We start from the raw sequence: 15,356 nt of genomic DNA on the forward strand, positions 1-15,356 counted from the left end.
AACGGAAAACAACCTGGTAGCTATATGGACTAAGCGCGAGATGGCGGGAACCGCGAGAAGCCGCTAAATAATGACCGCGTACTGGCCCTGCTGTTGACTTCAAGAAAAGCTACTGCGCGCCACCCCACTCAAAAGTTTTCTCTTGTTTAATCAAGCGTCAGAAAACAATCTTTCGTAGTATTACGCCAGTGTTCATGACAGCGTGAAAAGATGGAGATGCCATGTTCAACGTGCCAGAAAGCCGCATCTGTTGACCCCGTTTCGAACCGATTAAGTGTGCCGCGTGTAATTCTTTGATACTACTGCCCCTAATTATATCGCCACAAATATTCACACACACTTCAATATTTCGCACTTGCGACTCCCTTATACGCGAAGTCCGTCTTGACATGACCTATCCCTATACGACCCATCTCATAATATTTACCAATTTCAAATAAGGATCAGGATGACGTATACAGAGAACCTACCAACTGCTACAATACATGCACGTTTTAAAACTTACGTGCTAGCCGAAGTTCTGCCGAAAGTTGGGCGCAAAAATGCTTTCCGCGTTGCGTAGTCGAAGGGCTCACAATTATTTCGCGCAATGTCACCCTTTTTAGACCACAGATAACACTGCGCACTGCATATCCAGCCTTTTATGACAGTGTTTATTCACCTAGTCCAAAACGTGTTATTTCCCCCTCCCTGGAGGCAGACACCGAAGACTCACAGTATTAGCTGCTTTATTTCATTCCTTGCGAATAGAGCCGCGATTGGCGTCAATTTAAAACTCATAGAGGTAGCAGGCTTGACGGCACCTCGTGCACAGTCATGCTTTACAAGTTTGTCGCAGCATCGCAAATCACAGGCAATTAAACGAGGGAAATTTTGAGCTGGCTGTAGAGACGAGTATAGCCAGCGCCTGCATTCGGTGTGCCAGTTAACGGGACTCGGCGAAGCCCACGCGGTCGTTGCCTCTGTCGAAGATGGTGTAGTAGCGGCCGATGAACACGTCTCCTAGAATCCACAGGGGCCCAAGGGGGGCAGGCACGTCCAGGCCGATGAAGCCGCTCAAGCAGAGCGGAATGCCCGCCTGGCTCACCTGCGCGTGAGAGAAAGCATACGGAGGAAATTTTAGCGACGGAGCATAAGTGAAAAACACGCAAACGCAAAACGACGCGTCTGCGCACGCGTCGCCTGCTCCGACAACCGGTTCGTCTACCGGAAGACCCTCCAATCGGTTGGTCCCCCCGCGCGTCCAAATTGCTAGATATTACGCCGCGCCGCGTCGGGAACGGATTCCTCACTGCCGCTTTATGCTTGACAGAGAGCAGGCCGCGAAGAAGGCATGATGCGACTGCTACAGTAACACCGACCAGACGTATCTAAACTCAGACGCAGAATATCTGAGTAAGGCTTCGCAAGACACATAAATAAACTCCGAGGAAACCGAGTGTTGCCTTGAAAATTAATTGTACAACAAGAAGTTCTTCACAGCGAATGGCGGCTCTAGTAGTACGGAGCAACTTCGCGAGTGCCTTCCCCCCAAAAAATAATCACCATCATCATCATCATAATCATCATTAGCTTGTCTACTCCCACTGCAGGGCAAAGGCCTCTCCTATTATTCTCCAATTATCCCGGTCCTGTGCTAACTGTGACAAATTTATCCCCGCAAACTTCTTGATCTCATCAGCCCATCTAACTCTCTGCCACCCCCTGCAGCGCTTGCCTTCTCTAGGGATCCACTCTGTTACCCTTAATGACCAACGGTTATCTTGCCTTCACATTACATGCCCTGCCCCCACCCATTTCTTGTTAATTTCTACTAATATGTCCTTAACGTACACGCGTTTGTTCCCTCGCCCACTCCGCTTACTTCTTGTCCCTTAGCAATACACCTATCATCTTCCGTTCCAGTGCTCGCTGAGTCGTCCTCAATTTAAGTCGAACCCTGTTAGTGAGCCTCCAAGCTTCTGCCCCGTAGGTGAGTACCGGTAAGATGCAGCTGTCATACACTTTCTTCTTCAGCGACAAGCTGCTATTCATTATCTGAGAATGTCTGCCATATGCACTTACCCATTCTTATCCTTCTAATTATATCTGCCTCGTGGTTGGGATCCGGGGTCACTACTTGGCCTATGTAGATATATTCGCTTACCACTTCCACTGCCTCGCCACCTATCTCAAACCGCTGTGCTCTCCCAAGGCTATTGAGCATTACGTTAGTTTTCTGCATATTAATTTTCAGGCCCACGATTCCATTCTGCTTGTTGCTGGTGATTGAGGGAAGGGGTCTTGGAGGGAGACGTTGGGTAGCTCTGACCAGGCTCTACAAGAAGCCTTGGTCAAAAGAGCCCCCGGAGTCACCCTCAGCCTTAGGCCGGTGGCCACCACGCTTCTCTGGCCACTTGCTGGAATGAAGTTTTCTCCTGCTCCTCCTCTACTCTGCTTGTCCAGTGCGGTAATCATACTTTGCAATTCATCGACCGAGCTACTTAGCAAGGTGATGTCATCAGCAAATCTGAGGTTACTGAGGTATTCTCCATCAGCCCTTACGCCCACCTGTTCCTAATCCAATGTTCTGAATACCTCATGTAAACATGGTGTGAATAACATTGAAGAGATTGTGTCTCCATGTCTGACGCCCTTCCTTATAGGTATTTTACTGCTCTCCTTATGGAGGACTATGGTAGCTGTGGAACCATTATAGATATCCTCTAGTATTCTTACGTAGTGATTACGCAAAAAAACAATAATAGTAATATAATAATAGAAGCGAACTATAAACGGTTGACTCACCTGTAGTACGTAGTCCTTGCCTTCCAAAACGAATTCATTTCCGTTGAGGTTGAAATTGATCTTTGGCAGCGTTGGAATAGATTTGCAGCTCACGATGTACTGTGAGAACAGGACAAATGCAAAAAATGTCCTCGTTACTTCTTAAATATCTCCATATTAGGATGTCATACATGCGCGGATAAATGTGAGAAGGAAAGCCCAAGTCAGACCACATCTTGAGCAGTTTAAAAGCTTGGCTTTTTTGGGAAATAAAGCGTTCGTCTTCATGCTATTAACTTTTCCAGCAGCCACACGAGTGGATAAAAAACAAAAAAACAAATTCTGGCGCTTAGGAACAAACGCAATGCACGACGCAAAGATTATGAGGAAATATTCCTCTGCCGGCCGAGTCGTTGGCGCCTTAACTATAAGGCACGTCTCGGTGACCACGGCGACCTCTGACATATCATTGATGATTTTACCTTGATGCACAGCCTCAAGACAAGGCCTCCTGACCCCCAACGCCGACCAAGTGGAGCAAAATATTACCTCTCCCGCCATGAAGGGGGCAGCTCCAATGGCAACGTTGAGCTTGTGAATTTCTTCTGTCGGCCCAGCAATCAAGGAGGTACCCGTGTCAGCAATAGCCGCGCACCCTCCGTTGCAGAAAGTGGCGTTATCGCCTACTTTCACGCTGCGCAAAAAAAAAAAAAAAAAAAAAAAAAAGAGAGAAAAAGCCATAGCTTGTAAAGTATCCCTTGTAACGAAAAGCAAACAAGGTAAAATACAAGGGCGTAGCATTAAGTTATATACTAAAAAATCCCGTGCCCTTCGGCTCTCACATGGAGAGCAAAAGTTGAGAAAATTCCCATAGTGAAATAAAAAAAAAATTCCAACAAAACAATTTTAATAGTTGATACTGCACTGTTCTCAAACTCGCGAAGAGTTGGCGGGATTATTGAAACCCACACATTCCTCCCCAACGCTCAGGAGCGCATATGGCGACTCCTCCAGACCCAATCCCTCGCGAGTCGTTCCCTCTTCCACAAGATTTTTTCCTCTAAGTTCCCTTCCCCCAACTGTCCCCTCTGTCACCTGGATACGCTAACCCACGCCATGTGAGCATGCACTCTTAACCCACTCCCTCCCATCTCCAGCGTCGAGCAGTGGGAGGACGCGCTGGGCAGCTCACAACGGGGGGTTGCAGTTACTTCTGGTTACTTCGGGCCGCCACCGTTGCCGACAGCCTTGGGCCGGTGGCCACCACGCGTTCCCAGTCAACTCAATGCTTGAAAAATAAAGTGATCTCTCTCTCTCTCTCTCTCTCTCTCTCTCTCTCTCTCTCTCTCTCTCTCTCTCTCTCTCTCTCTCTCTCTCTCTCTCTCTCTCTCTCTCTCTCTCTCTCTCTCTCTCTCTCTCTCTCTCTCTCTCTCTCTCTCTCTCTCTCTCTCTTTCAAGGCGGAGAAGAAAGAATCGCATCCCCCAGAATTGCATTTCCCAAAGTGTTGAGAAGAGTAGTATTGGGTTGCGGGGAATCAATAAAACGACCTATTAACGTGGAATGTTCTTAGGTCAATAGTCTGGAATTTCGTGGCGGCAGTGGGGCCTAAAGTCTCACCCGCTGGTTGGCTAACAAAGAGCGAGACCAGGCGCTCGCTTAGCTCCCAACTTGAAAAAGAACGTCCCGGTGAGTGAAGTTAGCACGGGGTCACCGTTAAGCATTAAACCTTAACCTATGTTAACCTAGCTAGGTTAATTATTAAAGAGCATAGGAACGTGTGACGTGCGTAACACAATGACACGAAATTTGCCATACAGATTTGCGAACGCAGGTGACCGCAGCGCACCCACCCGTTCATGTGGAACTGCCAGTAGCCCTTGCGGGTGACGGGCACGTAGGTGATGTTGCCAGTGTAGTGGGCTTCGTCGATTCCCCCGAAGAGCACCTCCCCTCCGTTTGGGTCGCTAGCGTTACGGTCCAGATAGACAGAAAAGACCGGCTTGGGGGCCACGCCCTGCGCCACCATGTTGTCGAAGACTGGTGGCACATTCAGAACCGAGATCTGCGGGTATCCCAGACCCAGGATGCCGTCGAACTTCGCTGCGATGAAGGCGAGTCCGGATTCGCGGAGGATCTCGGCGAACGTCTGGCCCTGCAGCCGGATGTCGCCCAGGCCGAAGACGTCCGTGCTCAGCTCGCCCTTGACGCTGCCGCTGCCGTACCGGATCTCGAACTGAGTGCCGTTCTTCGCGTAGGTGCTCGACTTCTTGCTGTTGTACTTGTGATGCAGCACTGCGCACGCAGAAGGAATGAACGTACGTGTCGTATATCAGGGAAGAGCTAGGCCGGGAGCAACGGGAAGCGTGCGGTTAGGCTGTGCCGGCATTCGGCTGTCCGAGGGGTATAAACAGTCAGGCTTACCCAGAGGGCTTTGCTTATGTTATTTTTTCGTCGATATATCAAATGTCTAGCTTAATGAAAAAAAGAAACTTGACTGGTTTGGAAATTTTCAGCACGACCCTAGACGGGGATTTAAATGTGACAACTACCAGTGCAAGTATAAAAGTTGGGCAAACAGAGGGGACTTGAAGAGAAAAGAGGTTTATTGCTCACTTCACTGGTCATTACTTCAGCTCTTCCTGCTTGACAACTTACTCGTGCTTTAGTTTTGATGTCAGTATGGTCAGGTACTCACTACAGGCAATGTTGGTGAACGGGCACTTGCTCGAAGGAACCCACAGGTTCGAGGAGCCGGTGTCGAACACGACCCTGAACACTTGTGGTGGTGTGCCCAGAGTGACGTCACCGTAGTACTGCGCCTGCAAGTTTGTTACGGAAGCAAGGTTTGCGACGCGTTAGCAACAAATCTCGAATCGCATTGGCTGTTTACGGGAAAACTAAACTGTATGTGGGGACAAAGCCAGAGAACTTGTGAAATGTTGCTTCTTGTTGCTGTATATGGATAAAAACGCAGTCCTCATCCTCAACAGAGTCAAGAACAGACTGATTCGCAACTCCGTTTTGAATAGGAAGTAAGACTGATCATTTTGTGACGACAAACAACAACAAAAAATGCAAAAAAATTACCTGTCCATTTGAATGCGGAAGTTTTTATACGCAACGAATCTAAAATGATCGAATATCCAAGAAATGCGTATTCCTTCTCTTTTCTACAGTGCAATTTGTAACGCTGCGGAGTGGGCCTCCGTGCTGACTCGGCGAACGACTTCAACCTTAGCGAGTGACTTCAGTTTAAAAGAGTTGATGAACGAAGCGGTGGTAACATCTGTTGCCTGCACAAAAACATACTCCTCGTATAGTTACTATGGCTGGATGTTCGTGGCCTGGGGGGTTTTGCGATTTGTTCAAGACTTTTTAACTTGAACAAAACCAGTGCCCCTCCTGTCTATTTAAATATGTCGATCTACATCAATGGATTAGGAGTGTCCCATTTTCTCTGGCTAATTGGTTGACGAAACTGACCGCAAATGAATGGGAGGACCTGTGTCATCCCATCTGTCAATATGAGCGATTTTAGCACTGATAATGTACCTCACTATGTATTTGGGCCGGCCACTTCGTTGAGAGATGAACTGACAGACCCTGTTGTGTCCGAAACGTGCATCGTGTGTGACGAAAGCTCTAACGACGTACCTGCGAAGCCTCTATTGACCTACCTTCAATGACATATACCTCTAATGACCTGTGCACTGGACTAGACTAACCTCCGTAAATAACTCCTTGCACGCATGTACATTATAATCATCCTAATCGTCACCATCTTATTGATTCTTTTCTGTCCATCCACTGTAGCAAGCTAGATGTCTTCAGCCAGCTAACCTTGCCAGCTTACAATGAATATTGTTTTCCTGGACATAGGAGGGAAATCACATCCCCGTCCCAATACTCTCTTGCGTAAATAAATGTTTACTCCCCCTCCTCCGATCTCTCGCTGCGTTGCCTTAGCCGTCACACCACAGGGCATGGTACCAGAGCAGGATCATGCTGTTGTGGAGACATTCAAGGACGTGCCTGATGACATATTTTTGCTGGGGCTAGGCATGCATAGATCGCATTCGGAGGCAAAAAAGAAGAAATCAGACGCGGAAACCGCAAACAACGCCCTTTAGCAAGAGGGTAGACAAGGATGCGTTGCTCGGCAAGTTGGTTCGGATGCATTTAGGGAAGATGGGGGCGCTAAGGTAAACGATCACATGAGAAGGCAGGACAGGCACCAGTTTTCTGTATCATGTGATCGTCTACGTAAGGGCCTCCACTTTTCCAGTATAGCAAGCAGGTGTTACTCGCAAAAAGGGACGGTCGGAAGGAATGCACCTTCCAGCGTGCTTTTAGTCCGTATACTTTCGGTTAGGCGTGCGCAGGTGCCCCACAAGACCCGCAAGCGCAGATTCAAGCAACAAGAAAGCACTTACATCGAGGTAGTTCTTGAGCGGTTCCGGGAAAGGTCCTCCGAGAGCGTTCCCCAGGGACCAGCCATGGGTTACGTTCAGCACAGTGCCCACCTCCCGCAGCTGGTTCCGAGCGCTTTGAACGCGCTTCAGGGGCACCCTGCGAGGAACAACTCGAATGAGAAACAATGCAAGGCCGATGGTTACTGCGCTTAACAAGAACTTTCCCGAAACGTTTTTATGTGACGGTATCTTATGTGACGGTATCTGCCCCCCACCGATCCCACCAAAATTTAATGCCCGTGCGTGCGCTTGTTCTTTGATCATGCAGGAAAGAAAAAAATTAGGCGGCGGCATTGCACCCCACGGTCCAACCTTGCAAGTCAGTTCCCTTTGAAGCCACGTCTGTTGCTCTTTCCGTGGCTCTTTTTAGAGCCCACCGAAGTTGTCCCACCAGCTGACTTCTGATATACTTTACTGAGTATCATTCTTTAGCTGCTCCATTGGTTTCCGTGAAGCTCACAATGCACGGTCATCGCGTCATAGCCCAAAATTTTAAAATAAAACCAAAAGGGCCTACGGCCTTAGTACTTTCATATGATTGCCCGTGAAAAAAAATTTCCCCACCGATGCATTTGGGTATAATAGCGAATATAGTGCATCGAAGAATGCCACGCAGGATTCTGGTGTATAGGAGTGAAGCCCACCTACGTGAGTTTGGACGCTTTCCCGAAATTTTGAAGAAAACAAAGGAAAAGACGCTGTCTGGGTTAACAACGGCGTCCACGGGAGGCGAAATAAAAACAGAAGAAACAAAAAAGATACATAAAATGGTTTTTCTGCACTCTGTCCCCGAAGGTGCCCCCCCCCCACACACACGCACACGCGCGCACGCACGCACGCACACGCACGCACGCACGGACGCACGCACACACACACACACTCAAATCCGGTCAACTCCCCCTGGACACCCAAAAATATAGCGCGACTCATACGATAACGCTACGCTTTAGATGACAATTCCTCAATATAAAGTTTCGGCCCGATTTTTTTTCTTTTCACTTCACGTCTCTGCCTTTCTGGTACAAAACAACCTTGGGCGGGTGCGCGCGAGCGTGTGTGCGTGATGATGCTTTGGGCGAATAGTCATGGGTTATGGACCACACAGATAACATACAACCCTGCTTTATTTAAACATTTGGCCGTTCATACGTTGCTACAATTTCTTTCGAAGGGAAGGTATGCTTCCGTTGTCGAGAATTTTGCATTTCAACAGACGTGCCAGAACATCTTACGAAGCACTTGGAGCAGGAAGCATAAATTCCTATACGTTGACTATGTACGTCGGTATGTTAATGGCAGGAACAAAAAATAGCCATTGCCGTTTAACCCAGTAAAAAATAGTTGAGCGTTTCCACTATGCAACGGCGTGACCATAGGTTTTGTGCTTGCTTATGGCAATTCAACCTCAAGCTCAGGTTGACATTAGGCTACGACTGGGCAACTTTGAGCTCCCCTGACCTGTCGTGTTCGAATGAGAAAAGAGTCACTGGCCATTTTGTGACTTAAGGAATGTTGTATGGTGTCTAATGGTCCTTTTAAAATGTTTCATGTCGCACAGTATATCGCACGGCGTAAAAATGAGGCTTTGTGCGGACTATTTTTAGCAGTAATTCGTTTTTCAGCCTCAAACTGTTTTTTTTCACTGTACCAGGCGTATATTTTAACATTTCTGTTTCATTAATACCGGATAATCTGAGTTAGACGGGATTAACTATCCTACTTTAATAATAAAGCTACTAAGTCACTTTGATGGACGCGTATACACCAAATACGAACGAGAGCTAATTGACTGATGCGAAACAGTTGAGATAAACTTATGCGTTCAATTTTCGCTAAAGTTCACAATCGACATCCATTGTTCGTGTACATTTGGCAGCTTCAGCACTCGCACTAGAACAACGGAGAGCTTTTACACGTGAGACAATCTCGGAAAAGTCACGAGTAAACAGGTCCGGCTTTTTCGATGACTGGACATGTATCTGCGTACCTTATCTGCCTGGTTCCAATAATTATAGATGAATGTGTGCAGCCACGGGCGTTCGCGCAGGAATTTTCCCAAGGGGGATAAGGGGAGGGGGATGGCAAACCTTAGCTTTCAGTAATTTGTTTTTCTAAATACCCCGCAAGGCCCATGTATACCTGCGGAGAGCACCCATCACGCGTTAGGGATAAACTTCCGGAATGACGGACGCATATCTGGGGGGTGCGACCTAATGATCCACTGTTTATATCTAGCGTGATGCTCTCCAAATTTTTGTCATTTTTTAGAAAGCCTAGTATAACAATGTTCGATAAATTGCTCGTTTTAGTGCCGCGTCAGCGTCAGCAGTTATAGCCACTATATTCCTTTATAGCACTACTCCCCAAAATGCCGCCATCGCACAGACGGCCACGTGATCACTGGCGGCGGCGGCGCTTTTGCAGACGAGTGGAAAGACCGGAATGTGACTCATCCATAACACCACTTACAAAGATTTCGCTATGGTGTTATCCGAACCCCGAGGAGGCTAGAATGCGATTCCTCAGTCCCACCCTCGTGGATAACTCGTGCTGATTGGCACCGTCCGCTGTTTAAAGGAGCCATGAAGAGAAAATACAACTTTGTTTAATTTGAAAGAACTAGAATTCAGTATCTCACTCAGCTCCATTACAGCCACAAAATATGTTTTTTAACAAAAAAAATAGGGAAAGAAGTATTTAAAAACTTTCAAATTTTGCGCCACAGTGACGTGTTATGAGCAAGAATGACGTCATACGGGCCAACAATAAAACATAATTTTCAGTGTGTTAACTGCACGTTAGCATTCAAGTAATGCGGTCAAATGAAACTAGAGGCCCCATTACAGACGTCCAGTCATGTGCCGTCGGGACAGGTGAGTTAGGCGGCCGCCAATTGCACAAGCAAGTTTGCGTGAAGTCATGGAAAAGTTGCGGGAAATTGGCTAGGGGGTCGCGACTGCTTCACACGTTTTCTTCAATATCTCCGTTATTTGTTCGAAGATTGCGATGATATTGGTATCATTGTTATCGGGACTAAGCAGTCTTTCTAATAAACCCATTAAACTAGACCCCTTCAGTCCTCGTTGTCGTTGCTTGCATCGCATTTTATGTTATGGCCTTATCGTCCGAAGTGCGCGTACATACATGCGTGACTGTGTGCATGTTCGCGCGCGGCTGTGTCACGAGAAGCTGCGCATGTTTGGGTTTTTCGAACGAACTTCAGCCGAAAGTAGCCAAACTTCCCAAAGTTTGCGGCCAAAGTCATGTCCCTTGTGCGCATTCGTCGTCCTTGGATTTTGTGCTTATTTGTTTACTCGGTTAGTTCGAACATGTTCGTATGAACATGTCAGTTGGTTTGACCTTATTGTTTTAAGCATGTACGCCATTCTCTTGTCCTCATATACTAACCCAGCTTCACGCACAGCAGACGCAGCCACCGCAAACACATTCTCATTGTCGCATTCCTTTTTTTTTTTTCACGACGCCTTAAACATGCAGCTGACGCGGCCAGTCGGCTCAAGTACATTATGAGAACATCCTTTAAGTTATAGCCCACAATGTAATGTACGCCGGTCCACAGTGGAAAATTGGACCGCGCCCACGTAGGTCACGAAATCACTCTACCACAACTTTAGCCTCTTCTGAATACATGTCGCCAAAAGCGCTGCGCATTACTCCAAAATACACTAAAGATTCTTCAGGATTGATTCCGCTGCACAAGTTTCTTAAGAATATCGCTGATGCAGCTGGTTGGTGTAAGTGTGCGCTCTTAAGGGCAAGGATTTTGTTTTACATTACGTCTCCCAGAAAAAAAAAATCAACCACCCGGATACGTGCGCTACGATACAGCCATGATCCTGACCTCCTCAGTGAGCGGCGGATGAGCCGCTCCTTACAAACGTGAAGTTGCGGCATGACGAGCGGGATCCTGCTAGCGAGGGGCAGCATCCCACTCCTCAGTAAGGCGAGCGAGGAAAGAGGCACCGAGAGAAGAGAGCAACGGAGGAGACTCGCAGTAGAGTCCAAGAATCACACGTCACTTATCTGCTCGAGCAGCGGGACTTGTCTCCCCGAGAGCAACGATAACGTCCTGTGCTTGTGTGCGTGTGTATTTCAGTCAATGAGCACACAAATCGTCACATGCATGTGTTCTTACCAATTTCTTCGAAAGAAGAATGAACCCTTCTGTTTTTTGTTGTTGTTGTTGTTAACGCAGTTTCTGTGGAGCCTTACTGTTGCCACTCTTGTGGCTAAACAAGCAAAGCAGACCAATTATGAGCCCTGGCATACGGCGGTAAAAAATGGCAGCATCTCCACTCTGGATGATGGCGAGGGTGCGGAGTACGGGGACTCGAAATGACATCCAAGTTGTGCCCCGAGCACTTACACCGTGGCCCCGAGTGACATACGATTTGCGCCCCGACCGTCATTCAATTTGAGCCGTGAGTTGCACCTTGATTATTCCCTAAATGAAACTGCGACTCTGTCTGGTCTACCAGACACAGGCTCGAATCCTGCCGGTGCCTGGGCGATTTTTTTGCCATTGTAAATGCTATGCGCACGGACGCGGACGGACATTGTGCGGTCCTAAGGTACTCCGCACTTAAAACTAAGTTTGCGCTATGACAATGCGCGACACAAGCTTGACGTTCTCTATTGCACATCCATATTTGAGTCATGTGTGGCCGTGTCATTTCCAAATTTTCCTTCGGAGGCTTTGGTCATTCAGGTGCCGTGCAGCAAAACAAGCTTGTAGAATTTTTTTCTCTCACTCATACGCTTGTTAATATCGACTTTTTATTTGTTTATGCGCATGTTGTACAGGTTAGACATGCCAGAAAACCTTCAAGTAGAGCCATGCGGACTTGGAAGTGTGACGTCATAGCCGACGTCAGCGAATCGGCAGGAAGGGTGGCGCGACGGAAACGGCACTTTCGAACGCATTTTACTGGTTAAAATTCTCTTGAAATTGGCGGGAAAAACTCTTAACGTGGTTCGCACATCTTAGACTTTAATGTAATAAAGTAGTCAGTCAATGTTACGTATTCTCTTCAGTGTTCCTTTACAGGAATACTGAAGGGAGTTGCAAACGTTGTCAATTACCTGGCGAATTAGGAGTCAAGATAGCGTTGGCCAAGTTCAGATTTCTTGCCTCCGATTCACATGCACCTCTTTAGCGCAAAAAGTGCGCTGGAAAGAGCCGTTTCTGTGGCACCAGCGTCCCATCCCATTCGCTGACCTCGTCTATGACGTCACACTGACAAGTCAACAGGGATAAATTTCTTCGGATTATGTGGTGTTTTCCCTTCGGCCGCCTATTACCGATAAAATAACGTTCTAAACTACTGCTAAATAGCAAAGTGAAAAAGATTACGTGGGTTAAATTGCACAATATTGCAGCCACAAATACGACTGCGATTGCTTCACTTCAGTGTTACCAAGTAACGCTGAATTTGTCGAACTCCCATTTTTTTGCTGCACCGCGCAGCTGAGCCCACGCAATCATCGATTTCCGTGTTCACGAATTTAATTGTAAAACTCGGAAGAAAAGAGAACACCATGGGGTCCAACAGCGGCCGCCTCCCAATCTACAGGAGTGGCGGCAAATTCGTTTGCAATGTGTTTTCATACTATATCAGCCTTCAACGTTTCGACTTGCTTTCATTTTGTGGAGGTTAGTATCTACTCCGGCCACTCGTTCACGCACAGTTTGTACTGGTTCAGACGCGTTTGCAATCCGCTGAATTGCGCCCAGTGGGCATTCCGGTGTGACGTCACGGTCAACGTCGCCAAATCGGTGTACGGCATGGTTCGAAGGTAGGGACACTTTTGAAGCGGCCCTTTTCTCACGACAGAAGTCACGTAAATGGGCCGCTTCAAAAAAGTTGCGAGGTGGCTTACACATTCCAGACTTTGAAATAAACAGGTAATTATAGGCGACGTCATTTGTAACTCATTTCGGTGTACCTGTCAACTGAGACAGTGGCGTGCATTCTGTTCTACGACCCATTCATCGCCGGTGTCTTTCATAGGAACTAGGATATCGCGATCCTGGAACTAAGCGCCACCGTCGTATTTCGCGCCATCACCGCGTGTCATTGTGATGGTGGCGGGGATGCGTCGTTATCTTGATGCATGTACGCGGGCACGCAAAAAAGTTTGCCTATAGCCATTCAATGATAAAGGTTACTCTTACTCTATCCAGTGTAAGGCTACTATGCGAAACACAAATATAACGAACACGAGGGAGGGAGATGGGCTAAGGAGGACGCGACGGAGCGCCACACGGCCGTTACATTTGCGCTTTTTGTCATGACATTTAGACTCAAACCAAGTCACCCAACAAGACGCTGTTTTAAATGTACCCAGAGTCTAATATTGTCGGCAGCGTAACGTACGGCACAGTATGGCAATGCGATATTTAATCCCGCGTAACTGTGCACCGAACCCATTCGCAGCACGGCCCTCTTAAAGGTGATACATCAATCCCCAGCGGGGCCTGCGCATGAGAACTATTGCAATGAGGGTCCAGTAATATCAGGTGAGAAAGGTTGATGTGTCAGTGAGAACATTGCGCCGTGAAAATTCAAGTTACATCAAGAGCCAACATCGTTTAACTGCAGTTGATGCTCGACTATTTGCAGAACCGGGAAAGTTTGCTCGAATCAAGCAGCAGACGAATTAACCTATACCCTTAAACTCCGACAAGGCGACAAACTCTGCTCGCATTAATGTACAAAATCAAGTTAACCGGGCCAAATGAACAAAAGTATTCTTTTTGCCCCCTCTTCGGGCTTCTCGGGCTTCTCGGGCGTTCATTCTCCCACGTGCTGCGGCAGCGCAGTGGGCCGGGACGCCGGGGCTGTTCGAACGCCGCACGAGGCTTACCTGAGCAGGGCCGAAGAGGCCCCAACAAGGGCCAGCAGCACGATGATGGCCGACAGTGTCGATGTCATGTTGTCTGGACGCGGTCTGACCAACGCGAGGATGGCGAGAAACCGAACGCCTCGTCGGCGGTTTCCGTTTGCAGGGTTCTCGATAAGCCTATCGCGGGAGATACTTATCGGATGCCGCTCTTGCCGACCGCTTCCAGGACCGTGTGGAGAGGAGAGAGCTCGGCTCCGTGGAGTTGCGGCCTCTGGGGGCGCCGCTGTATCACGCCACTCGGGCAGATATTCAAGAGGAGGCGAAAACAACGAGCCGCCCACCACGGCCCAGGCTCCTCTTCCACCGAAGTCTCGACCGGCTCCCTGCGGCTCGGCGTTTAAATACACCCCTCCCTGGCTTGCCGGCGGCGCCGAGTCACCACCGCACGAGTCACGTGCCGCCTCTCGCTGCACGCGCAGTTCTCTCCTTGCCTTTTTTTTTTCTTTATTACTGCTTTCGCACGTGCGATTTACTTCTGTTGAGCAATGCACGTGTTTATTAGACTAGAAAAATACGAGGCACGTTATCCTCTCCCAGCGTGCTTTTTGGTCGCGTCCGCTGCCATGTTTCTTTTTCATCTTTTTTTATTTCATCCACGCCCAGGGACGTCGACAAGTAGCGCAATGAACTCAAAAAGGATTGTTCCAGAAGGAATATGTAGCGACCCGTAGTTTTCTTGAGCATGATTTGAAGCAGGGAACTTCAATATTTTGTAATGATTCGAGCACTGTAGCGAGCATTGTGGCGAGTGTTTGGGCTGCTTTGAAGAAGGAAAACAAAGGTCTAAATTTACAAGCACAAATTGTCGCCCTGTCTTTAAACCGCGATGAATTGACAAGGCTTGCATCCTGCGTAACATAAACATAAACGTCGGAATTCAAGGGTCTTCCTGTAGCTCAGACGGAGGAACTTTTGACCTTGGCGCAAGAAATCGCCGACGCTCTCAAAGGACCGACAACAAAGGAGGATGACAACATGTGGCATGAGCCCGGTGAGATCAACATTTTTCGCAAGCGATCCCGTATTGGAAGAAGAAAAAAATAAAACGGAAGTCTCTATTTAGGTCACAGCGATGGTACAAGAGCAGGAAGAGGAGAAGGAGGAGTAACTTTATTCATCCACCAGTCCATTCACGACAGCAAAAGTCTTGTTCCCTGTCGCCCCTAGCAGTCGACCATTCCGGAATCCCT

The 15,356-nt window shown here is 48.0% G+C and overlaps 1 protein-coding gene across 1 annotated transcript; it reads right to left on the bottom strand.

Moving 5' to 3' along the window:
- Positions 1–711: 711 nt before the first annotated feature.
- On the bottom strand, positions 712–14,480 carry Cathd (cathepsin D). The gene is made up of 7 exons (XM_077681410.1): positions 14,128–14,480; positions 7,201–7,336; positions 5,463–5,586; positions 4,618–5,059; positions 3,316–3,460; positions 2,788–2,886; positions 712–1,087 (listed from the first exon to the last, which is right to left on the bottom strand). The coding sequence occupies exons 1-7, from the start codon at positions 14,193–14,195 to the stop codon at positions 926–928; spliced, it is 1,176 nt and encodes a 391-aa protein (XP_077537536.1). The 5' UTR covers positions 14,196–14,480; the 3' UTR covers positions 712–925.
- Positions 14,481–15,356: the final 876 nt, after the last annotated feature.

Source organism: Haemaphysalis longicornis, unplaced genomic scaffold (assembly GCF_048455015.1).
Source record: "Haemaphysalis longicornis isolate Haplotype H1 unplaced genomic scaffold, Haemaphysalis longicornis Haplotype H1 scaffold_1, whole genome shotgun sequence".
NCBI classification, from domain to species: domain Eukaryota; kingdom Metazoa; phylum Arthropoda; class Arachnida; order Ixodida; family Ixodidae; genus Haemaphysalis; species Haemaphysalis longicornis.